The sequence below is a fragment of the Saccopteryx leptura genome, chromosome 3 (assembly GCF_036850995.1).
Source record: "Saccopteryx leptura isolate mSacLep1 chromosome 3, mSacLep1_pri_phased_curated, whole genome shotgun sequence".
Taxonomy (NCBI): Eukaryota; Metazoa; Chordata; class Mammalia; order Chiroptera; family Emballonuridae; genus Saccopteryx; species Saccopteryx leptura.
The window spans coordinates 319,735,384-319,759,935 of record NC_089505.1 but is presented as its reverse complement, the minus strand read 5'-3'; the positions used below and the strand labels follow the sequence as shown (position 1 = coordinate 319,759,935).

General features: G+C 37.9%; 1 protein-coding gene across 1 annotated transcript in view; it reads left to right on the top strand.

Annotated features, from left to right (window-relative positions):
* The window catches only part of RP1 (RP1 axonemal microtubule associated), a 375,598-nt gene that overhangs the window by 208,994 nt on the left and 142,052 nt on the right, over nucleotides 1-24,552 (top strand). The window contains exons 20-21 of the mRNA XM_066379053.1: nucleotides 22,907-23,039; nucleotides 23,721-23,872. Of these exons, the coding sequence (XP_066235150.1) occupies nucleotides 22,907-23,039; nucleotides 23,721-23,872 (285 nt within the window). The remainder of the gene's footprint in view (nucleotides 1-22,906; nucleotides 23,040-23,720; nucleotides 23,873-24,552) is intronic.

The window sequence follows — 24,552 nt, the reverse complement described above, 5'->3', positions numbered from 1 at the left end:
GTCTGAGGGACAGTGAACTGGCCCCCTGTGTAAAAAGTTTGGGGACCCCTGTGACATAGAGGCTCTTCACACTATCCTCATTTTTTTTCAGCATTATTATTATTATTATTATTTTTTTTGCTATTCTAATTAGGTATTCTCTGCTTCTTTATCTTCCAAATCTCTGGTTTGATCCTTTGCTCTGATTTGATCCATCAGCTCCACTGTTGGTTCCTGGTAATATGTATATATTCTACAATCCAATTAATGTATTCTTTATTCCTCATTATGTTTTATTGTTCTATTTTTATCTTTTGTTGAGTTCTCAGAAAGTTCATCTACTTTTTCCCTAGGTTAATTAAGCATTGTTATAACAAGTGGTTTTTTTTTAATGTTTATCATAATTTATTTCCAACTATGTACAGTGTTATTACATGCTTAATCTTCCTGACTACATTATGAATTCTAAAGAACAGGAGCCATTTGAGCCCTACAATCTTCTCATGCAATACTTTTCACAAATGTTCTCAATTAATGTTTGTTTAATTAATGATGCTTGAATAGATCCTTGCATGGTGGCCATACTAGTCTTCTCTGTATCATTCAAATTTTAGTGTGTGTGCTGCCAATATGTACACCCTTTTTACTTTAAAATTTGTTTATAAAAAATTTTAGGTAACATATTTGATATTATATTTCTGTTGTACAGCACTGCTTCAGATTAAACATATGACTGAGTATGGAACATTTTTCATCACTTATCCTACAGTTTTTGTTTGTTTCATTTGCCAGTTGCTCCATAGTCACCCTTTACATTTTTGCCTTCATATCTGGATCCATAAGTGATGCAGCTGTATGAACAATATGGCACCATAGCCTTCCTGTTATGCATTTCTCCTAGGAATTGTTTTACTTATAACCATTGTTTTGAATTGTTTATCTAGTAAATTACTTGTCTCCATTTTATTTATTTCTTGTTTTGGAGTTTTGTCTTGTTTTTTCATTTAAAACATGTTTCATTGTCTTCTTATTTTGGCAGCCTCTCTGTGTTTGTTTCTATATCTTGTGTACAGCTGCTACATCCCTCAGGCTTGGTAGAGTGGTTTTATATAGTAGGTCTCCTATATGATCTAGTGACACAGCCTCTCCATTTACCTGAGCTGGTCATTCCAGGTGTGCCCTGCCCTACCCCTGGGTAGGCTGTGTATACACTATTGTTGTAGTTGAGCCTTGATTGCTGTTGGCATGTCGCTGGGAGAGATTTAGCCTCAGACTGATTGGCTGCCAAGACTGGGATCAGCTGTGCAGATGCTGTCCACAGACCAGGGCTTACTTTGGCAGGGTTCTGGTGACCAAGTCTTCCCCTGTGCTGCTTGTGGAGGTGGTTGTGTGGTGCTTTGACATAGTCTGAAGCTGTCTCCCAAGGTGTGCTGGTTCTGGAGCCTCCTGGTAGGTATATTAAGGTCAGCCATCACCTGTGTTCTGTCTAGGGCCACCTGGCACGAGCTAAAACAATCTATAGATGGCTGCTATTTGTGCTGAGCTTGGAGATGCCTGTGAGAGCCCAACCTGGAAACCAGTTGGCCTGCTGCCACTATTGCCAGACTTACGACCACTTTGTGAGAAGAATAGTGTGTGCTGCTTGTTTAAGAGGTTTTATGGAAGTCTGAAACATGAGGAAAGACAGGCCATTCCTATGGAAAAGTCACTGGGAACAGCTTGGTGGGCCTGCTAGCTGTGTGGAATGAGGTCTCAGGGAATCACCAGAGCAGGAAAGGTGGTATGTGTGGCTCCCACCCAAGGGCCCCAGGTGTGGGTCTCTCCTGAATTTTTTCACAGACCTTGGTTGGTGGTGGCCACCAGTAGTCTAGTGGGTGTGGCCTCGGAAACCCAGAGATTTGGTATGCCAATGGTCTGGACAGTTTCTATTTAATCTCCCGTGAGGGGGAAGCACCAGTCATAGTCTCAGGAAAGTGGGCGGGAAAGCTCTGGCCTCAGCACCAGACAACTGTGTCATTGTCATCCCCTGAGCCTTTCAGACCCCTGATCTCTGGCCAAGTCTGCTTACTTGTCAGCAGGGCCCAATCTTCATAGACTGGGGCAAGAGAGATTCCTGAGTGTGAAGCAATTGCTTTTCCCCAGGCTGATGCTGCACAAAGGGTATTTCTCCACCCAAGAAAGATGGTCACTGCAGTATTGGATAATGATTTGACACAGTTTCTGGTGGCTGTACTTCACTGCATCTCTCTCTGAGGCTACCAATTTTATAGTCTTCTCGTGACTGTATTCCTCTCAGCCATCCCTCCACTGAAGTACAGGGTAAATGGCTGTGAGTGAGAATTTCTGTGTTGGCCCTTTAAGAGGGTGCCTGTGTCTCTGAGATTTCCCATTTCTTCTCACAGACATAAACTTCACCTCTTTTAACTGCCAAATGCTGTGGGCACCTCTTCTAGTCTCTGATGCTCTAGGTTGGGGTGCCTGACCTGGGGCGTAGGACTCACATCTCTAAGGGAAAGCATCCCCGCAGCTGCGAGTCCCTCTGGACCCTCAGCCACTTTTTGCTCCTTTGAGCAGGGCAGCCCTTTTTGCATCTCATCCCTTCCAATCAGTCCTGATGTAGCTTCTTCTATGAATCCTTGATTATTGATTCCTCTTTATTTAGCCTTAAGTTGATTTGTTAGGATGATTATTCTTAAATGTAGTTATAACTCCAGTTTGGTCCTGGGAGGTGGCTATTGGAATATTCACCTACTGTGTCATCATCTTGGGATCTGGTTTCTTTTTAGTGGAGAATATAATTTAGAAAGTGGATGTAGTGTAAAACAAAGAGAGAAGTTATTTCCTCACTATAATACTAACTTATCTCATCTCAGAGGTCCCTTCTTTCTATGTGATACCTAGGTCCTATCTGCTGTCATGAGATGCTCCTAGTAAATAGTTCCCTGTTAAAATGAGTTTGTGAAATACTGAGTTTGTCATTTCTTAGATATTTTCAGTTTATATCAATATACTTACAGTTATTATGAGATATCCTGTGGTAAAGAAATTTGTGTAACAGCATTTGCAAACTAAATTCACCATGGGCATATATTTTTCAGGTAAAATCTAACATCCCTTGAAATGAATATTGTGCATTACTATAGATGTTTGAGACGTTTGGGGCCAATAAGGAAAATATATGACCAGGAGGTGATGGTAGTAGTGGACACAAATTTTATTGCGAGGCCTTAACAGGTTTGCACGTGAAGGAAGTTTGTCATTGCGGGAGTCCGTCCAGAGGCTAAGGCACGGGTTGCTGCTAAGAAGGGGAGGAGGGTAAGATAAATCCCAGGGGAGAGGAGGATTTGAGGAGAGGGGACATGTGTGTCTAGATGATGTCTCTCAGCAGTACAGTGGGACGTCTCTGTGTCACAGAGCTCCAAAAGACAGCAGCAGCAGCCTAAGGTCTTATATGTTACAAGGCCCTATCTTATAAAAAGGTAACAGCAGTTGGGTGAGATTTTTGTGGGGTATGCAAAATAGGCAAGCTCTAAATGGTGAAGGATTTGCTTCTTTGGGCTATATTTTTTATTTTTGTAAAATATCATTTGAACTGTTTTTGAAATCTATTGAATTAATTGAAGTGATATTGGTTAATAACACTGTACAAGTTTCAAGTGCACAGTTCTATAATACAGCATCTGTATATTGCATTGTGTGTTCACCATCCAAAGTCTAGTTTTCTATATGTCATCACATATCTGACCCTTTTTACACTCTTCATCATCCTCCCTCCTTCCCCTCTGGTAACCACCCTTCTATTGCTATCCATTTGTTTTGTTTTTTGTTGCTTTCTGTTATTACCTATTTTTTTAATGCTTAATTAAAAAAATTATTTTTCAATTACAATTGACATTCAATATTATACTAGTTTCAGGTGTACAGCATAGTGATTAGACATTTTTAAACTTACAAAGAGATTCCCCCATAAGTCATGCATTTACCTGACACCAAATATAGTTATTACAATATTATTGACTATATTCTCTAAACTGTATTTTACAGCTCCATGACTATTTTGTAATTGCCAAGTTGTACTTCTATATCCCTTCATCTTTTTCACTCAGTCTCCAACCTCTCTCCCATCTGGTTATCATCAGTTTGTTCTTTGAATCTGTAAATTTGCTTCTATCTCTCTTGTTCATTAATTTTGTTTTTTAGATTCCACGTATAAACAAAATAATAGGTTATTTGTCTTTCTCTGCCCAACTTATTTCACTTAGCACATTATCCTCTAAGTCCATCCATATGATCACAACTATTTAGACTTTATTTATTTTTTATTTTTTATTTTTTGTATTTTTCTGAAGTGAGAAGCAGGGAGGCAGAGACAGATGCCTGCATGTGCCTGACTGGAATCCACCTGACAAGTCCACTGGGGGTGATGCTCTGCCCATCTGGGGTGTTGCTCGATTGCAACTGGAGCCATTCTAGTGCCTGAGATGGAGGCCATGGAGCCATCCCCAGTGCCCAGGCCAACTTTTGCTCTAATGAAGCCTTGGCTGTCAGAGGGAAAGAGAGAGGTAAAGAGAAAGGAGAGGGGAAGGGTGGAGAAGCAGATGGGCACTTTTCTTGTGTGCCCTGGCTAGGAATTGAACCCCAGACTTTTACACATTGGGCTGATGCTCTACCACTGAGCTAACCGGCCAGGGCCTAGACTTTACTTATTTTTTTATGGCTGAGTAATAGTCCATTGTGTGTATATATAATATATACCACTTTTTATTTATCTACTCATCTTTGATTGGAGAATTTAATCCACTTACATTTTAAGTAATTATTGATAGGTATGTAGTTATTGCCATTTTATTAATTATTTTCTGATTGTTTTTGTAGTTCTGTGTCCTTTTCTTATTGTCTTCCTCTCTTCTCTTATATGTTGGTGACTTTCTGTAGTGTGTTGTTTAGATTCCTTTCTCTTTATTTCTTGTATATTTCTTTTAAATACTTGTTTTGTGGTTATCGTTTACTTAATATACATTATGCTATATTTATAGTGGTTTATTTTAAGTTGATGGGTGCCTAAGTTCAAACACATTCTAAAATTGCTACCTTTTTAACCTACCCCTCCACATTTATGGTTATGTCATCATTATTTTTTTTGTATCTGTGTCCTTGTGTGTATCACTTCATTTACTGTTGTAATTACACATGATCTTTTTACTTTTGCCTTTTATTCTTTGTACAAGCTTTAGTGTTGGCTGTTAAGCTATTTCTTTATGCGTTTCCCTTTGTCAGTGAGATTATTTTTCTTTGTGATGTTTTCTTATTTATATTTTTTACTTTTTTCCTTCTTAAAGAAGTTTCTTTACCATTTTTTATAATACTGGTTTGGTGGTGATGAGCTCTTTCAGCTTTTTCTTGTCCAAGAACCTCTTTAATTCTCCTTTGATTCTAAATGATAGTCTTACAGGATAAAGCAATCCTTGTGTTTTATCATTTGAATATTTCATTCTAGTTTCTCCTGGCTTGTCAAGTTTCTGTTGAGAAATCTTATGGAAGCTGCCTTGTATGCAGCTAACTGCTTTTCTCTTGTTGCTTTTAAGATTCTCTGTCTTTAAACTTTGCCTATTTACTAATGATGTGTTTTGGTGTGGGCTTCTTTGGGTTAATTTTGGGCTCTCTGGTTTTCCTGGATTTGCATGTCTATTTCCTTCATAAGGGTAGGGAAGTTTTCTGTCATTATGTCTCAACCTCTCTTCTTCTGGTATCCCAATGATGCAAATGTTGTTATGTTTGATATTATCCCAGAAGTCCTTTACACTGTCCTCAGTTTTTAAATTATTATTTTTCTTTTTGTTGTTCTCATTGGATTTTTTTCTGCTCCCTTGTCTTCCTAATCTCTGAGTCAATCATTTGCTTCATCTAACTTACTACTTATTTCATCTAATGTATCCTTCATTTCAATGTTTGTAGTCTTTATTTCTGACTATTTTTTAATATTTTCATCTTTATTTTAATCTTTTTTATGTTTTATAGCTCTTTCTTGAAGTTCTCACTAAGTTCATCTGCTCTTCCCCTAAGTGCACTGTGCATCTTAATAGCCAGTGCTTTGAACTCTGCAGCTAGTAGATTTCTTGTCACCATTTGTTTAGTTCTTTTTATGAAGTTTCCTACTGTTCTTTCATTAGGAATGTTTTTTGTCTCATCATTTTGTCTGCCACTTTGTGTTTGTTTCAATGCATTAAGTAGATCTGCTATGTCTGTCAGTCTTGGTAGGAAGGCCTTCTGTAATAGGTGTCTTATGAGGCCCAGTGGCACTGTCTTCCTATTCAATTGAGTCAGTTTCTTTTTTTTCTGAGGGGGGGCAGATAGGGACAGATAGGCAGAAAGGGAGAGAGATGAAAAACATTAATTAATTCTTCATTGCAGCACCTTAGTTTTTCATTGATTTCTTTCTCATATGTGCCTTGACCAGGGGGCAACAGCAGAGCAAGTGACCCCTTGCTCAAGCCAGTCACCTTGGGCTCAAGCCAGTAGCCTTGGACTTCAGGCCAGCAACCTTTGGGCTCAAGCCAGCAACCATAGGGTCATGTCTATGACCCCAAACTCAAGCCAGCGACCCCGTGCTCAAGCTGGTGAACCCATGCTCAAGCTGGAGACCTCAGGAATTCGAACCTGAGTCTTCTGTGTCCCAGTCCAATGTTCTATCCACTGTGCCACCACCTGGTTGGCTGCAGGGGTGTTTCTTGTTTGAGTTATGTTTTCTCTCCTATTATAGTTGAGCCTTGATTGCAGTAGGCACGTAAGTGGGTAAGATTGATACTCAGGCTTACTGGCTATGAGGACTGGCTCTGACTACAGTGAACAAGCTGTTTATAGGGGGCTGACCACACAGATTAAGATTCATTTTAGCAGGGCTCTGGTGCCTGCCATGTCTATCTTTTGGGTGTGTCATTTGTAGTGCTAATTGTGTGGTGATCTTTTGTAGTCTGAAGCCATCCACATGGTGTGTTGGTTCTGGGGTCTTTTGGCAGGAGTTCTGGTGCTGGGTAAGTTCAGCTGTGCCTTAGAGTGGTTATGCTCTGAACTGAGGCTGGTTGCCATTAATGCTGGGCTTAGGGCACTTAGCAAGAGGTATAGAGCACACTGAGGTCAGAAACTGCTTGTTTGTAGTTTGTGGATCTTTGAGAGATTTCAGAAACTTAGTAGTGCATAACTTGCTGTCCACTTGTGTGAATTAACCTTGAAAAGAGGTTAGGACAAGGCATGCCAATGAGAAGGACAAGGTATCAGAGAATCAACAAGGTGAGATGAAAGTGGTATTAGCCTAATGAATGCATACTCAGACTCGGCATTCACCTACACCTGCAGTCTGGGTTCAGGGAGGGCTCAACAAAGGGACAATGGCTCATACTGGCATTTTATTCCTGGAGAGAGCTGCCCTCTAGCACTTGCCTTGAAACTGGACAATTCAATTACTCCCCATACATCCCTGGAACTTTTCAAGCTACTGTCCCTTCTTTGGAGTTTATGGCTAGGGTTTATAACTGAATGAGTCTGTTCTCAGGCCCTGTGAGGTTACCTGGGTCGACAGCAGCCCTGCATCTCACCTCAGTGGAATCCCTGCTGAATTTCACAGACAGAGATGGGAGGAGACTTCTCTTTCCAGCACTGGTGCCCTCATCTGGGGAGCAGAGTTTCCTCTGTAGATGAGATATTCCACCAATTCTTAACTGCTGCAAAGAGAGTGGCATTTCTGCCACTCCTATTAGTCTAGGCATGGCTTTTTTATATCCTCATCATAGGAGTTCAGCTGGTTTTTAGTTGGTTATCAAAGGTGGTTGTTCTACAATTTAGTTGTAGTTTTGATGTGGTCCTGAGAGGGGAAGACAAGCATAGTGCTTACCTGCTTACCTACTCTGCCATCCTGGCAGAAGGTCCTGCTGCTTTCTGTTTGCTATCTCACATATAAATAAATGAAATCATACTTGTCCTTTTCCATCTCACTTATTTGCTTAGTACAATACTCTCAAGGTCTATCCATGTTGTTGCAAATGGCAGTATTTCATCCTTTCTTAGAATGAGTAGTATTCCATTGTGTATATGTAGCACATCTATATATATTTTTTATCATCCATTGAAGGACACTTAGGTTGTTTCCACATCTTGGCTACAGTGTATGTTTCAATGAACATAGAAGTGGATATAACTTTATGAAGACATGTTTTCAAATTGTTTAGGTAGATACCCAGCAGAGTGATTGCTGGATCAATGGTAGCTCTATTCTCAAGTTTTTTGAGGAATCTCTAAACTGTTTTCCATAATGGCTGTATGAGTTTACATTCTATAAGCAGTGTGTACAAGTGTTCTTCTTTTTCCATATCCTTTTCAACAATTGTTATTTCTTGTCTTATTGATTTTAGACATTGTAATAGTTGTGAGGTGGTATCTCATTGTGGTTTTGATTTGTATTTCTCTTATAGCTAGTAAAGTTGAACATTTTTTCATATATCTGTCATATGGCTATTTTTAAAGTTTTTAAATTTGAGTTTGCTGCCAGTGGGCTTTTAAGCTAATGGGTTCCAGCATTTAAGGAAAAAATAATCAATTTAGGGGATATTATACAGAGTCCATCTTTGATCCAGTTATATAACTGTTCTACATCTGGAAACATGACTAATGTTTGTATGAATCCAATAATAGTTAACACTATATAAAGGTTTATAATTTATCTGATTTAGAAAATGACTAGTTGAGCCTGACCAGGTGGTGGCACAGTGGATAGAGCATTGGACTGGGATGCAGAGGACCCAGTTTCGAGACCCCGAGGTTGCCAGCTTGAGCGCGGGCTCATCTGGTTGAGCAAAAGCTCACCAGCTTGGACCCAAGGTCGCTAGCTTGAGCAAGGAGTTACTCAGTATGCTGAAGGCCCATATGGGAAAGCAATCAATGACCAACTAAGGTGTCACAATGAAAAACTGATGATTGATTCTTCTCATCTCTCTCCATTCCTTTCTGTCTGTTTCTATCTATCCCTCTGTCTGACACTCTCTCTGTCTCTGTAAAAAAAAAAAAAAAAAAAAAAAAGAAAGAAAGAAAATGACTAGTTGAAGTGTTTATCCAGTCTGTTGAACTCTCCAGGGCTATGGAGAACTCTAGGAGAAAGGATCAATCTGAGATCCCAAGGAACCATTTTAACCTAGAAAAGCTGATGAATTATTGGGTTACGGTGATATATCTAAGAGAAAATGAACTAGCCATAGGTCTGGCCTTAACCTTTGAAGGGAAACAAGATTAGAATAAGCCATGGTTTCTGCTTTCAGTCTGGGTGAAGAAACAACGTAAAGTAGCAAACACAGTAATTAGAGGGAAGTTAAAGGCTGAGCTGCATGTTCAGGCTCTAATCACAGGAGATTTCTAATGAGAAGGATACATGTGTGCCCTGGAGAAACTGGGAAAACTTTGTAGACAAGGAAGACTTTTAAAGAGTGGAGATGGAAAGATGGTGAGTGAAAAGTTATTTGAAGATTGCAATATTTCTGTTTTCACTGCTGCACATAGATTGTCATGAAATATATATATATATATATAACTACATATATAAAATGATTTCCTTAATGAGAGGGAACAAGTCTATTTGCAAACATGTCTGTTTGAATGATCTTTAAATAGTCTAGAATTAGTCAGACACATGTTGTGTGACCTTGCTGAGGTGGAGTCAGTTGATAAATACAGTGACTTACAAGTCTTTTATCACCGTCTTCTTAGGTATATAGAAGAAATTCTGTGTACATGACTACTATCTTCTGTTTGATAATTAAAATTTAGTCATTATTTCTTTTCCTGATATTTTATAAAATTGCACTGGAAATTTATTCCTATGAAAAATAAAATTTAATTCTTCTATATGCATTGCCCAGTCAAACAATTTAGTAAAAGTTATATCTTCTATATAGTTGTCTTAATCAGTGTATCCCTTTTCTTATAAGACTTTTTTTTTAAAAAAAAAAAAACTAGGACTGTTATGTTTCTAGTCAAATTAGCTCTCTCTATTTTATCAAATTTCTATATAGTTTGAGACAGGTCAGGGCCAAGATACTTTTTATTTTATGTTTAAATGTGTCTGGATTGGAGGAAGAGAGCAACAGTTCTCTACTTTGTGGACTTTGTTGTTAAAATATATAATAGCACAGATGCATAAAGGAATGCCGAATTATGCTCATAGTCAGAGTACTTCATCAAGTATTGTGCCTACTAAGTGGAAAGGATTCTGCTGAATGTCCGGGCATGCCAACATGACTAAGATGTAGTTTTTGTCTTCAAAGAGTTCACTCCATAATTAATCTGACTATAAACTAAACGGTGGTTTAGTTCTCCATAGAGTTTTTAAATTTATTGTCATATTGTGGTGAAAATGCCTCTCTCACTATATCTGTCTTTCAAAAGATTTATTGAAGAAGGTAGAAGGTAAATTGATTTCTTCCATTCTCTCAGGTTCTGATTAGAAAGATTGGATAATCTGATTGAGGTGTGATAATCTTAAAGTGTTAATTCAGACATGGTAAATACCACTTGTGTCTTTTGCAGTCAGCTATTTTTAGGACATGTATTTAACCACTTAAAATAATGCTCTTAAAATAATTCAGAAATTTTGGATTGCTAAGAAACCAAGAATGAGTTTTTATGGTAACGCATTCTTGTAAAACAATTAATATTTGCTGTTGTAAATCAGCAGGGGGAGCTCAGCAAATGAACTTTAGTTTCTATTGAGGCCAGTCCTAAAATGGTTTCTATTCATTTAGGAACTTAGAACAAATTCTGAAAATTTTACATGGTAAAGATGCTGCTGTTCTTTAAGAATAAATAAAATGCTTTTATATTTGTTTTAGAAAAAAAATAGATGTTTCAATGAAAAAATAATTTTAGAAACTCACCCTTTTTCTTTTTCCCCATCTATTCCAACATAAATTTAGGTTTTGACACTTAGTATCAGTTTATTTCTTTCTCAGCCATACTGACTTTTTTTTTTTATATCACTCATATTTGGCAAGTCTATGTTAGAGCTAAAGCAAAAGTCAGGGGTTTGTATTATTTTAGTCTAGAAGAGTGATTTTCAACCTTTTTCATCTTATGGCACATATTAACTAATTACTAAAATTAGTCTGCACACTAAAAATATGTTATATTTTTTTCTGATCTAACCAAAAATAGGCATAGTTTTGATTCATTCACACTGGACAGCTATTGTTGTGTTGGCTGTTTTTATTTATTTTCTATTTGGCAGTCTAAGGGAAAGGAGGTCAGTGCCCCTGACTAAATAATCAGGTATTGCATGGGTTGTTTTTGTTTGTTTGTTTGTTTTTTGTATTTTTCTGAAGCTGTAAATGGGGAGGCAGTCAGACCCCGCATGCGCCGGACCAGGATCCACCCGGCACGCCCACCAGGGGGCGATACTCTGCCCATCCGGGGCGTCGCTCTGTTGTGACCAGAGCCACTCGAGCGCCTAAGGCAGAGGCCAAGGAGCCATCCCCAGCGCCCGGGCCATCTTTTGCTCCAATGGAGCCTCAGCTGCGGGAGGGGAAGAGAGAGAGAGAGAGAGGAAGGAGAGGGGGAGGGGTGGAGAAGCAGATGGGCGCCTCTCCTGTGTGCCCTGGCTGGGAATCGAACCCGGGACTTCCGCACGCCAGGCCGATGCTCTACCACTGATCCAACCGGCCAGGGCCTAGGTATTGCATGTTTTAAAAATTCTTGGGGGATGCCTGACCAGGCGGTGGCGCAGTGGATAGAGTGTCGGACTGGGATGCAGAGGACCCGGGTTCGAGACCCCGAGGCCGCCAGCTTGAGTGCGGGCTCATCTGGTTTGAGGAAAAGCCCACCAGCTTGAACCCAAGGTCGCTGGCTCCAGCAAGGGGTTACTCGGTCTGCTGAAGGCCCGCGGTCAAGGCACATATGAGAAAGCAATCAATGAACAACTAAGGTGTTGCAACGCGCAATGAAAAACTAATGATTGATGCTTCTCATCTCTCTCTGTTCCTGTCTGTCTGTCCCTATCTATCCCTCTCTCTGACTCACTCTCTGTCTCTGTAAAAAATAAATAAATAAATAAAAATTAAAAAAAAAAAAGTTAAAAAAAAAAAAATTCTTGGGGCATACTAGTGTGCCGCAGTTCACCAGTTGAATATTGCTGGTCTAGAATTATACTAGAGATGATACCCCAATTTGAAAGCAAAAAGAAAATACCATTTTCAAAAAGAGAATGGTTGGTTCTGTAAGAATCAAAGGCTACCTTTTATGGACTAAGAAAATCTGAAAGTAATTTTGCCATTATTAACACATACACCATAAAGATTTTTTCCCCATCAATAATGATGTATTGTTTATAGCCAAATTGTTTCTTTCAGTGCACAATGAGAGTACTTATGGATGTTATTGTTTAGGGGAAACCAGTGTCTCTAACAAGTATTTGTTGAAATTATTACTGGTGTGCCAAATTAAAATAGGTAAAAGCAGTTTTTCCTTAACATTTAGCTGGCCCATTGCATGATGCTCTGGCAGTTTGGGGCTGTTGGTCTAGTATTATTCAGAGTTTGAAAATATTGTTTTTCCTTGATCATTTTAGGTTATATTTTTGGAGGCTTCAAATGCTATCTCAGTCATATTAATATATAGAAATTAAGAGGCCCTGGTTGTTGGCTCAGTGGCTAGCGCGTTGACCCAGTTTAGAGATTTTGGGGTTTGATTTCCGGTCAGAGCACACAGGAGAAGCGATCAACTGCTTTTCTCTTCCTCCCTTTCCCCCTTCTCTTCCTCTTCCCCTCCTGCAGCCAGTGGCTTGATTGATTACAGCAGTGGTCCACAACCCCTGGGCTGTGGACCGGTACCGGTCTGTGGGCTATTTGGTATCCGTCTGCAGAGAAAGAATAAATAACATACGTTATTTCCATTTTATTTATATTTAAGTCTGAACGATATTTTATTTTTTAAAAATGACCAGATTCCCTCTGTTACATCTGTCTAAGACTCACTCTTGACGCTTGTCTCTGTCACGTGATACATTTATCCGTCCAACCCTAAAGGCCAGTCCGTGAAAATATTTTCTGACATTAAACCGGTCCGTGATCCAAAAAAAGGTTAGGGACCACTGGATTAGAGCATCAGCCTCAGGCATCAAAAATAGCTCAGGACTCGAGCATTGGCCCCAGACAGTGGTTGCCAGGTGAATCCCTGTCAGGACACATGTGAGAGTCTGCCTATCTCTCTTCTTCACACCAAAAAGCAAAACAAAACAATAAATAAACAAAAAAAGGAAAAAATACAAATTAACAAACTGTACAATCTAGCTTCCAAAATACTGATATAAACTATTAATCCAAGTCACTGAAGTGATTCCAAGTAGCCAATAGTTTGAACCCAAAATAAGATGACTATAACTAAATATAGTCATATAACAATAAACATTAAATATGAAAAAAAAAAGAGATAGGAATCGATTCTGGCAAATATTATCATGTAAAACTAAAAAATATTTTGGAGTCTTAGAGTTTCTATTATTTTATTCTCTGGAATTTATTTTGACTCTTTCAAACTGAGGTAAAAAAACCTTAGACTTGGAGTCAGAAGACATAAAAGATACTTAATTTCTAAAAACTCAATCAGTTTTCCTCTCAGTTTCCCTATTATAAAATAGGACTCAGCAAGTTTCCCTGACTATATCACAAGCTGTGCATATAAAGTGAAAAAATTAAATAAAGCTTAATCAGAACTGTAGTAGCCCCAGCCCAACTGGCTTCTCCACCAGACTTTTTTTTGTGTGTGACAGAGGCAGAGAGAGGGACAAATCGAGACAGACAGGCAAGAAGGGAGAGAGATGAGAAGCATCAATTCTTTGTTGTGGCACCTGAGTTGTTCATTGATTTCTTTCTCATATGTGCCTTGATAGAGGTGGGGGGGCACTACAGCAGAGCAAGTGACCCCATGCTCAAGCCAGCAACCTTGTGCTCAAGCTGGTGAGCTGTGTTCAAACAAGATGAGCCTGTGCTCAAGCTGCAACCTCGGGGTTTCAAACCTGGGTCCTCTGCACCCCAGTCCGACACTCTATTCACTGTGCCACTGCCTGGTCAGGCTTCTCTTCCAGTCTTTATTGTCTGAGTAGATGGTGTCACCATTCACCTAGCATCCAAGCCAGAACTCAAGAAATTTTTCTGGATTGTTTTATTCCTTAGCTGCCAAAATCCAATCCCTCAGGAATCTCCTGTTGACCCTCCACTGAAACATATCTTGAGTTTGTTTTCCCTTATGTTATTACCATCACTTTAGTCCATTCAGCCATATTTTCTCTCTCCCTTAATGAAAATGTCTCCTAAAAAACTTTCCAGCTTCTTCTGTTTTTTTCCCCTCTAATCTCTCTGTTTTTTTTCCCTCTATTTAGTCTCTAAAGAGCAGCTAGACTTATCTTTTAAAACCATCAGTCAAGCCTGACCTGTGGTAGCACAGTGGATAAAGCATTGACCTGGAATGCTGACGTTGTTGGTTGGAGTCCCTGGGTTGCCTGGTCCCAGGCACATACAGGGAGCAACTACTATGAGAAGATGTTTCCCACTTCTCCCCCTCCTTTTCTCACTCTCTCTCTCCTCTCTTGCCAAAAATCAATAAATAAAATCTAAAATAAAAATTTTTAAAAATGATAAAACATCAATCAGATTATATCTTCTTCTTGTTTAATATGTCCCCTGTCCACTTCTTTGACCTCTTTTCAAATCACTGTGCCTCTGCTCATTGTGCTCAAGCCACCCTGGTCTGCTGCCTCAAAGTGGCCTTGGCCACAATCTGAAGTAAGCCCCCAATTGCTCTTGATAACATTAACCTAGTTTATTTTCTTCAGAACATATTACTTGCCCGAGTTTTTTTTTTTTTTTTTTTTTTTACCATCTATCCAATAGAAACTAAGCAATATGAGAACAGAAACTTTGTGTTATTAAATATATAATCTCATCTACTAGAATAGTACTTACTGTGTAGTAGATGTTTGATAAATAAAAATTTGAGCCTGACCAGGCGGTGGCACAGTGGATAGAGCGTCGGACTGGGATGTGGAGGACCCAGGTTTGAGACCCCAAAGTCACCAGCTTGAGTGCGGGCTCATCTGGTTTGAGCAAAAAGCTCACCAGCTTGGACCCAAGGTCGCTGGCTTGAGCAGGGGGTTACTCGGTCTGCTGAAGGCCCGCAGTCAAGGCACATATGAGAGAGCAGTTGTTGAACAGCTAAGGTTCTGCAATGAAAAACTAATGACTGATGCTTCTCATCTCTCTTTGTTCCTGTCTGTCTGTCCCTAGCTATCCCTCTCTCTGACTCTGTCTCTAAAATAAGATAAAAATTTGCAAAATGAATTAATAAAACATTTTATTTATTTAGCAAATATTTATAATCTATGTGAACTACTTTGTAACGTGTAAGTGCAAAATGAAAGGTAATGATACATTCTTGCTGGTGTTTAGGGAACTGGAGATAAGAGCATGGCTGAGCCATGGTGTATATGAGTGGCAATGAAGAAACAAAGCCGGGAGAGTTTTGGAAGCTTGGCCAATTCACATAGAGTTAGACCATTCAAGGCCAGAGCACCTCCTCCTGACTCTCGGCCTGTTGCTCTCCAAGTGTCTGGGCTACATATGACTTGGATAAATTGACTCAAATAGAATAGGAACTCTCTAGAAACTTTTTGATTCTTTTGAGCCTGTGAATGAAAGTAAGAAATAGGTTTTGGTGCATATGCTATTTTTAGACTACTACTTCTTGATAGGATATAATAACCTACTTGATATGAGCTCCAGGCAGTCTTGGGATTAGCTAAACTAGGTAAAAAAATCACTTTATTTATTAATTCTTGAAGTTTTACAACATCTTGCATATGTTTTCAGTTTTTCTTCATTTTCAGTTACTTCTTTCCTTCAGAGTTCTAGTGAGAACCATGAGAAAGAACAAGTTCTGCAAAGAAGTAAGAAAAATGGTTTGTTTTTGAAGATTTTCTAGTTCAATGAACAGAAGGAAGCACCAGCTTCTTCTCACAAAACCTCCAGTCGAACATTTAATCTCAAAAGACTCCAGCAGTTTATAGTAATATTCTAAAAGTTGTGCTAGCTTATTTGAACCAAAGACAAATTCATGCATTTTATAGTCTTTTAGTCAACTGTAAATACCATAATTGATCCTCCTTGTACAGTCCTTATAACAAATAGGGTATTATCTCAAGGAACAGTGCCAGAAATAAGGAGACTTAGAGTCAAGCTTTGACTTGTTATCTTATTTGTAAGAACATTAGAGTGTTCTTTGAGAAAACATTTAAACCTTATTTTATTGTCCTATTTCCAACTCCAAAAAGAAAATACTAATGACTGAAATTAGTACTTGCAAACCTGACCTAAGTACTAGATCTAGTATAATATTCGAATACTTTAAGAACCTAACAAATGTGTTGGTGACTGTTTACCTTTATTATTTTTTAAGAAGCATTAAAGAAATTGAATATGTAATAAGAATAGAGGTATTACACATTTTTTTTGTTTTATAGAGAAAAGCTTTATGTCATTTCAAAGTAGGATTTCAAAAGACATTTTCAACTTTTTCTCATCCTAGTATATTCTTTATTTTTATATCCAATGTCCAGCAGACAACAAACCATAAGTTTAGTTCTCAAAAGTGTTTATTGATTTGCTTTTATATTATTTCTTCTCCAAGAAAATATAAGAGTAAGTTTAGAATTAAGTAATATGTGTGAAGAGTGTATCATAAAACAAAGTAGAATATAAATGTAGATGTTGGTAATTATTGTTGGTTCTTGATTACATTTACTCTCAGTTCTCATGGGCAGGAAATAGAGAATTGGAGCATGGGCCAAGGAGGGCCGCTAGCTCACTCTGCCCTGTGATTTGGTTGGTGTGTCCCAGCCACAGTGATGGCCCTCTCTCTGAACTTTCTGGACCTGATCCTTACTCTATTGGGTTTCCTGGATGGCATGAAAGATTGGTACTAAGGACAGTTAGGGAAAGGGTACAGGGCCACATCTGAAGGGCTAAGTAGAATGTTTGTGAAAGAGGTAAACTCATGGAAAGGAGTTAGAACAGTGCCAGTCTCTGCAGTTTAGAAAAATGGATGTTCTTTCTCTTATTATATTCCTGCCTGATGTTACAAATGATCAGGATGAGAACCACTTCAGAAAAGCATGCAACGATCATACAACTAGGAATGTAGGAGACTAGAAGTGTCAGAGAGCTTTATGGGATAGGATAAGGGAAAGAGCGAGGTTAAAATATTGGTTGTATTCCCAAAGCCTTTGAAGATCTCTTTCTTTTGAAGTTAAGAGTTTTGCCTTTTTTCTATAAAACTCTTGACTGATGAAGAAAATTCAGCATAGGACCTTAGGGGAGGAGAGGCAAAGGAAATCTTTCTTTCTTCCTAAATTGTTCAAGTGATCCTACCTAGGACTCAGGGTTTTAGAATAGAATTTCTCTTTCTGATAATAAAGAACTGAGCATTTGGCTAACATTTTCCTTGAGCCATCACTAAGAGAATATTAGAGAGTGAGGAACCACAAACAATCCCAAATAACAGTTAATTCTAATCTCTAATTTCTGTGATTAATTTTGATACTATTGCTTTTACCAACACCACCACCACCACCAAACATTTATGGAGAACTCAGGATATAGATCATCACTTTTAATGTTTATACCACAACAGAGTAGATGATATTATTATCCTGACTGAAGATATTGTGATCAGCTTTTGAATTGATAAGAAATTCTCAATACCACGTGCCAACTGGGAAAATCAGATTCTCTGAAACGAATCTTTCTTACAACATTTCTGGGAATTAAAACCCACACTTGAGATGGCTCTGCTTTGGGAAATAATTTTTCATTTGTCTTTTCTATAATGTGTTTTCAATCTTATTTCATTACAATTGTGCACTGAAACATTCTATCCTCAACGTGATGTGACAGGTAGGATGCCAATTTTGCAAACGAGGACCTGAAGGTAGTAAGTCATCATGTAACAACTTTTTTAATAATTTTATTTAGAAAATAAAATTTAATGGGGTGACATTGATCAATAAGAGTGCATAGGTTTCTGATAAATATTTCTATAGTGTTTAAACTGTTGATCGTATTGTGTGCCCACGTCAGATCATTTTCCATCATCCAAAGTCACATTATTTTCTGTCACTGTATATTTGTACCACATTTACCCAAGGTCATGCAACTAGAAGTAACAGGGCCATGCCATAAATCAATGTCTTTTGATCCAAGTCCAGGTTTATTCCACTTGTCTTTCATTTAGTCCTACTATTAGCAGTCATATAACTGGGTTTATTCATTGTGATCTTCCAGGAATTTTGACTTTCTTTATTACTTTAATAATTAATTTTTTGGTGAAAAATAGTAACAAACACAACTAAAGATAAGATTAATAAATGTATGTATCTCTCTTTATCTATCTAGATCACTCTATTTAACCACTGAGTTATTTACTAACCAACTCTTTATCTTTCTATCTCAGAATCTCTCGACCTTAGCATTATTGACATCTGGGGCTGCATAATATTTTGTTGTGGGGAGGAGTATGCATTGTGCGTTGTAGAATATATAACAACATTCCTTGTCTCTAGTCACTATATACCAGTAGTGCCCACTTTCTCCAATTGCGACTACCAAAAACATCTCCAAACATTACTGTACATTTTCTGGGGGAGGTGGCAAAAATCTCATTCAGTTGAGAACCACTGCTGTAACTTTTAATTGCTTAAACAAGCAAACAAACAAATAAATTAACATGTGTATATATGTGTGTGTGTGTATATATATATATATACACACACACACATATATATATATACACACAGCGTGTCCGTAAAGTTATGATATACTTTTGACCGGTCACAGGAAAGCAACCAAAGACGGTAGATATGTGAAATCGCACCAAATAAAAGGAAAACTCTCCCAGTTTCATACCTATTCAGTGCACAGATTTTTTAGGGCTCCTTAGGTAGCTATCCTGTATAGCCTCTACAGACTCATCACTGACTGATGGCCTACCAGAACAGGATTTCTCCACCAAACTGCTGGTTTCCTCCAACTTCTTATCCCACTGAGTAATGTTATTCCTATGTGGTGGTGGCATTTCGTTATAAACGTGCCGATATTCACGTTGCACTTTGGTCACGGATTCTAATTTAGTGAGCCACAGAACACACTAATCTTTCCTCTGTACCTTCCACATCTCCACTGGCATGGCTGTGGGCTGCTCCGCTGTATACATGGTGTTACGTCATCATTTGTGCATGCGCACATGCTGCCACATCATCCTACAGGAACTGGGAGGGTTTTCCTTTTATTTGGTCCAGATTTCACATTTCTATTGTATTTTGTTGCTTTCCTGTGACTGGTCAAAAGTGCACCATCCATGACTTTACGGACACATTGTATATACTGTTATTTTATTTTATTTTATTTTTTGAGACATCATGATTTTGAAGGTAAATAGAACTCATTTAGAGTCCTTACCCCAAGGCTTTTTGGTGATGTTAGTAGGATTTTACTGTTTAAGCAAAATGATTAAGACTCTTATCAGTGGTTACTTCTAAGGACGAAGAAATGGTAGTACCTCATAAAACAGAAGCTTTTTGCCAATTTCTATAGGGAGTTTAGTGTAGAGCAGGGGTAGTCAACCTTTTTATACCTACCGCCCACTTTTGTATCTCTGTTAGTAGTAAAACTTTCTAACCGCCCACCAGTTCCACAGTAATGGTGACTTATAAAGTAGGGAAATAACTTTACTTTATAAAATTTATAAAGCAGAGTTACAGCAAGTTAAAGCATATAATAATTACTTACCAAATATTTTATGTCAGATTTTCGCTAAGTTTGGCAGAATAAATCTTTATAAAACAACTTACTATAGTTAAATCTATTTTTTTATTTCTACTTTGGTTGCTCTGCTACCGCCCACCATGAAAGCTGGAATGCCCACTAGTGGGCAGTAGGGACCAGGTTGACTACCACTGGTGTAGAGTAAGAACCTGTTGGAATTTTAGGTAGAATGAGCTTGTAAAAACTGTATGCTTCACAGAAGGCTTTCAGTCTAGAATCTAGAAGGCTTCCATTCACCTGTTTATGACCCCTGTTTATCTGAAATATCTACGGGGTTCCATCAGAAATTGTTCTAATTGTTCTAATTATTCTGTATTAATGTGTTTATTGATGTGCTGCTGTAATATAGTCTTGTGTGTTTAAAATATTTTGGGTCTGTAGTTCATAGATAATAATTTATGAAACCTCCTTGATGGTAGAGACAGTTTCTTTCTGTTAAACTTCCAACCATACCCACAATTCAGTACTGAGAACATCCACTGTAAAACTTGTCATTGCAAGGTGACCAAAGGACTGTGTGCCACTTCTTGGGGCCATCTGAATGCAAACACCTGAGGAGAGTTGAAAATTTCTCAGAATACTTGGTTAGCTCTTTTTCTTTGTTTAGAAATTCAGTTTGCTTACTCTTTTGAGGAATACTCCATTTAAATAGTTTAGAGAGTAACGTCAGTTTTTGTCCCAAATTAAAGCAAGGTAATATGTGTCAAAATGAGTTTCAGGGAAGGAAATAAAAAGACTAAATACCCTTTCTGCTAAAAGTTTAACAAGATGGCCCATAATATAGAGCAGCTGTAGATGTAGATCATTTTTCTTTTATTCATTCTTTTATCCACTTCTGTTTCTTTCTTTTTTTTTTTTTAATAATTTTATTTTTTTAATGGAGTGACATCAATAAATCAGGATACATATATTCAAAGATAACAAGTCCAGGTTATCTTGTCGTTCAATTATGTTGCATACCCACCACCCAAAGTCAGATTGTCCTCTGTCACCTTCTATCTTGTTTTCTTTGTGCCCCTCCCCACCCCCTTTCCCTCTCCCATTTCCCCCTCCCCCCCGTAACCACCACACTCTTATCAATGTCTCTTAGTTTCACTATTATGTCCCACCTACGTATGGAATAATACAGTTCCTGGTTTTTTCTGATTTACTTATTTCGCTTCGTATCATGTTATCAAGATCCCACCATTTTGCTGTAAATGTTCCGATGTCATCATTTCTTATGAATGAGTAGTATTCCATAGTGTATATGTGCCACATCTTCTTTATCCAGTCATGTATTGATGGGCTTTTTGGTTGTTTCCATGTCCTGGGATGAATAGACACTTCTCACAGGAAGAAATACAAATGGCCAACAGATATATGAAAAGATGCTCATCTTCTTTAGCTATTAGAGAAATGCAAATCAAAACGGCAATGAGATACCACCTCACACCTGTTCGATTAGCTGTTATTAGCAAGACAGGTAATAGCAAATGTTGGAGAGGCTGTGGAGAAAAAGGAACCCTCATACACTGTTGGTGGGAATGTAAAGTAGTACAACCATTATGGAAGAAAGTATGGTGGTTCCTCAGAAAACTGAAAATAGAACTACCTTATGACCCAGCAATCCCTCTACTGGGTATATATCCCCAAAACTCAGAAACATTGATACGTAAAGACACATGCAGCCCCATGTTTATTGCACCACTTCTGTTTCTTCAAGTGCCCAGGCTCTGAGTCTCAGGGCCACCGAGGCAACTGAAGTTTCTAAGTTTCAGGCTGAAGGATGAAAATAATTTTATTTTAGCATTGTATCTAATTTGGACTTAAAAGCATATGAATCTGTATAACTGGTCTCTATCTCTTAGTGTTCCTGAATTTTCTATCTCATTTCTATAAAAGTAAAGTATGATATAGTCCAGAAAGACGGATATTTCCAAATTTGGTAGAATATATTATATTAATTTGTTATACTTATGGATGTATTTATATATATTAGGTGAAAGTTAATATGAATGATTTATGCAGTTTATAAAAAGTTTTGCACATTTCTCATCTAATCTTTACAATTATGTAAGATAGACATTATTCTGATTTTAAGGATGTAAAGACTGGTACTCAAAGTGGTTATATAAATTTCTTATGGTCAAATAGTTGTAAAATAAAAAAAAATCTAGATTTTTGTCCCAGTTTTTCTGACTCCACATCCAATGTTCTTTTCATGCTTTTTACTTCGAGCAAGTAAGGACACAATCATGCATTAGTGATGAGGTGCACCGATTTAGTTTAATTACTATGCTGACAAATATGCATTTTACTGTTTTAATCATGCATTCAGCAAACAATCTAAGGACTGCCTTGTGAAAGCTTGTAGAAGTACCAAGTTGAGTAGTACATGTTACTTCCATCAAGTCAGTCAAATATTAAGTGTTGAGTCATAATCAGGAATGAGCAGGTTACCATGGATCACAAAATAAAGTCATTTAGAGCAGATCAGAGTCTTACAAAAAGTTTCTTAGAAGAGGTTATGTATGAGCTGGGTAATGACGGATGAGCAGATTCAACACAGTGATGCGTCAGATGAAAATTGTTCCAGGCAGTGATACAAGTGTGTGAAAACTCTGAGGTGAGCAAGAATGTAGCTAGCTAGTGGAATTCTGCCATATGCCTGCTTTAGTGACTAATACAAACTCAAAATCTCTTTTGAAGTTTTTCCTATCGGTTGCTTGGTTAGCAATTGCAACGGATGAAATTGAGAGCTTTGAATCAGTCCATGTGAAATCTTCAGGCCTCTATTTTTTTAATCTATAAAATTATAAAAATTAAAAATTTCTTTGTGATGGTTAAAAGAGATTATTAAAATAAATCACATAGCATAATACCTGGCAAATAATAGTCACCTAATGAGCAACAGCAACTACTACTACTCCTAACACCAGAGTTCAGTACATTTTAGCAATCCCTGGGCTAGATTTTTAATTCTGAGTTCTATGAGAAATTGGAAATCACACAATTTGGCTATTTTTTTCTTCTAAACTTAGGTGACCATGCAGCATATGAAGAGCAAGAGGACACTAGATTTTGCAGCAAATGCGTGGTTATCTCGAATCCAAGCAGATGGGGACGTTGTTTGTGAGCTTCCTGTCATAAAAGAAGGACAAGCTGTTTTTCCATGTGTGTTATTGCTCTTCAGTAGCATATATTGAATATAAAAATTGTTTTATACTTGCTTAAATTTACTTCTGAGCTATTTAGTTACATACTATTTTTTCTATTTCTAAAAGAGTTGTTTTGTGCATTGAGAAGTGACATTTTCAGTATCACAGCATGAGTCTCTGTTGGATCTGGGTTTAACATAATCTCAAAAAGGTTCTTATTGTCCAGCTATAGTCACATGGGCTGAGGCTGTGACAAAGAAAAAAATGTCATGTCTGTGCTTCACCTGGCTTTGCTAGGGGCCAGTGGCCACCTAATGTCATTACCTCACTTATGATATATTTTCTCATCAAAGTTTACATAATTTTAAACTTTAAGCAACATGTACCATAACATTTTCATCCTTGCTGCTGAAATACTAAGCATGGAATATTTTTCTAAGTCATACATAAAAAAAACAGCCTTAAAAAAATCTTTTACTTCACTTTTTGAAAAAGTTATAAGCCCTCTGGGCATTTGTCCATGGTATAAAATGCCAATTTAAAGTTAAAATTAATAATTGAAAAGTCAAAACTCTCTTAATAGATACAGATGGTCCAGATTTATTTTTTTTTTCTGTAGCCAGACCCATGAATTTGGGTTCTGTTTGTACAAAGTCCCATCTAATAGATTTCCCTGTGTTTCTCTCCCCTTTGCAAGTGGTAAGATACCATGTTGATGTCCACACTGGGCAATTAAAGCAAGCAGAAACAGAATCTGAAGTGTCCCTGTGTCTCTACGGGGAGAGAGGGGACTCTGGTCTTAGACTACTGTGCAAGTCCAACATGCCAGTAAAATTTCAAAGAGGACAGGTGAGTCTGCACAAATAACTTCCCATGTCATTTTCTCTACAAAGTATCCAGTGGTATAATCAAAAAGCAGTGACCTGGTTTAATTTTATCTTCAGTTAAAGGAAACAATTTTATTTTAGAAACAAGAAACCAGAAAGCTGATTGAGGAAATCTTTCTTGACCTTGAAGAATAGTATATAGTTTGGATTTTCTCTAAAGCAGACCGTAAGACAAAGACAGGGCTACAGATAATTTATCTGGGAGGTGATCCAGTGAGTACCTTTGAAGCAAAGAGTGGAGTAAATGAGGCAGGAAAAGGGAGAAATGCCAATATAGGGACATTAATGAATTGGTTATCACTGGAACTTTTTCTTGCTAGGGACCTTCAGAGGGACCCCGAAGAGCACTCCTCAAAATTGTCCCACCACAGGAAGTCCTCAGGCAAAGAAGTAGTGAGACATAGGGAATTGAGAAAGGAATCTGTCAGCATGCCTAAGCTATCTAGCAAAGCAGCAAATGAACCCAGAAATGGGGCTAGATGACAGGGAGGGCATCAACTGAATCTGTTACAATAGGTGATGGATATCATAAAATATCCCTTTAAAGGCACACCAGAGAACATGCATAATCATAATCAGGTTTACTGAAATAGTGTAAAATTAGTAATGGTTTTGGTTTGGTATAAACAAGGGAAGATTTCC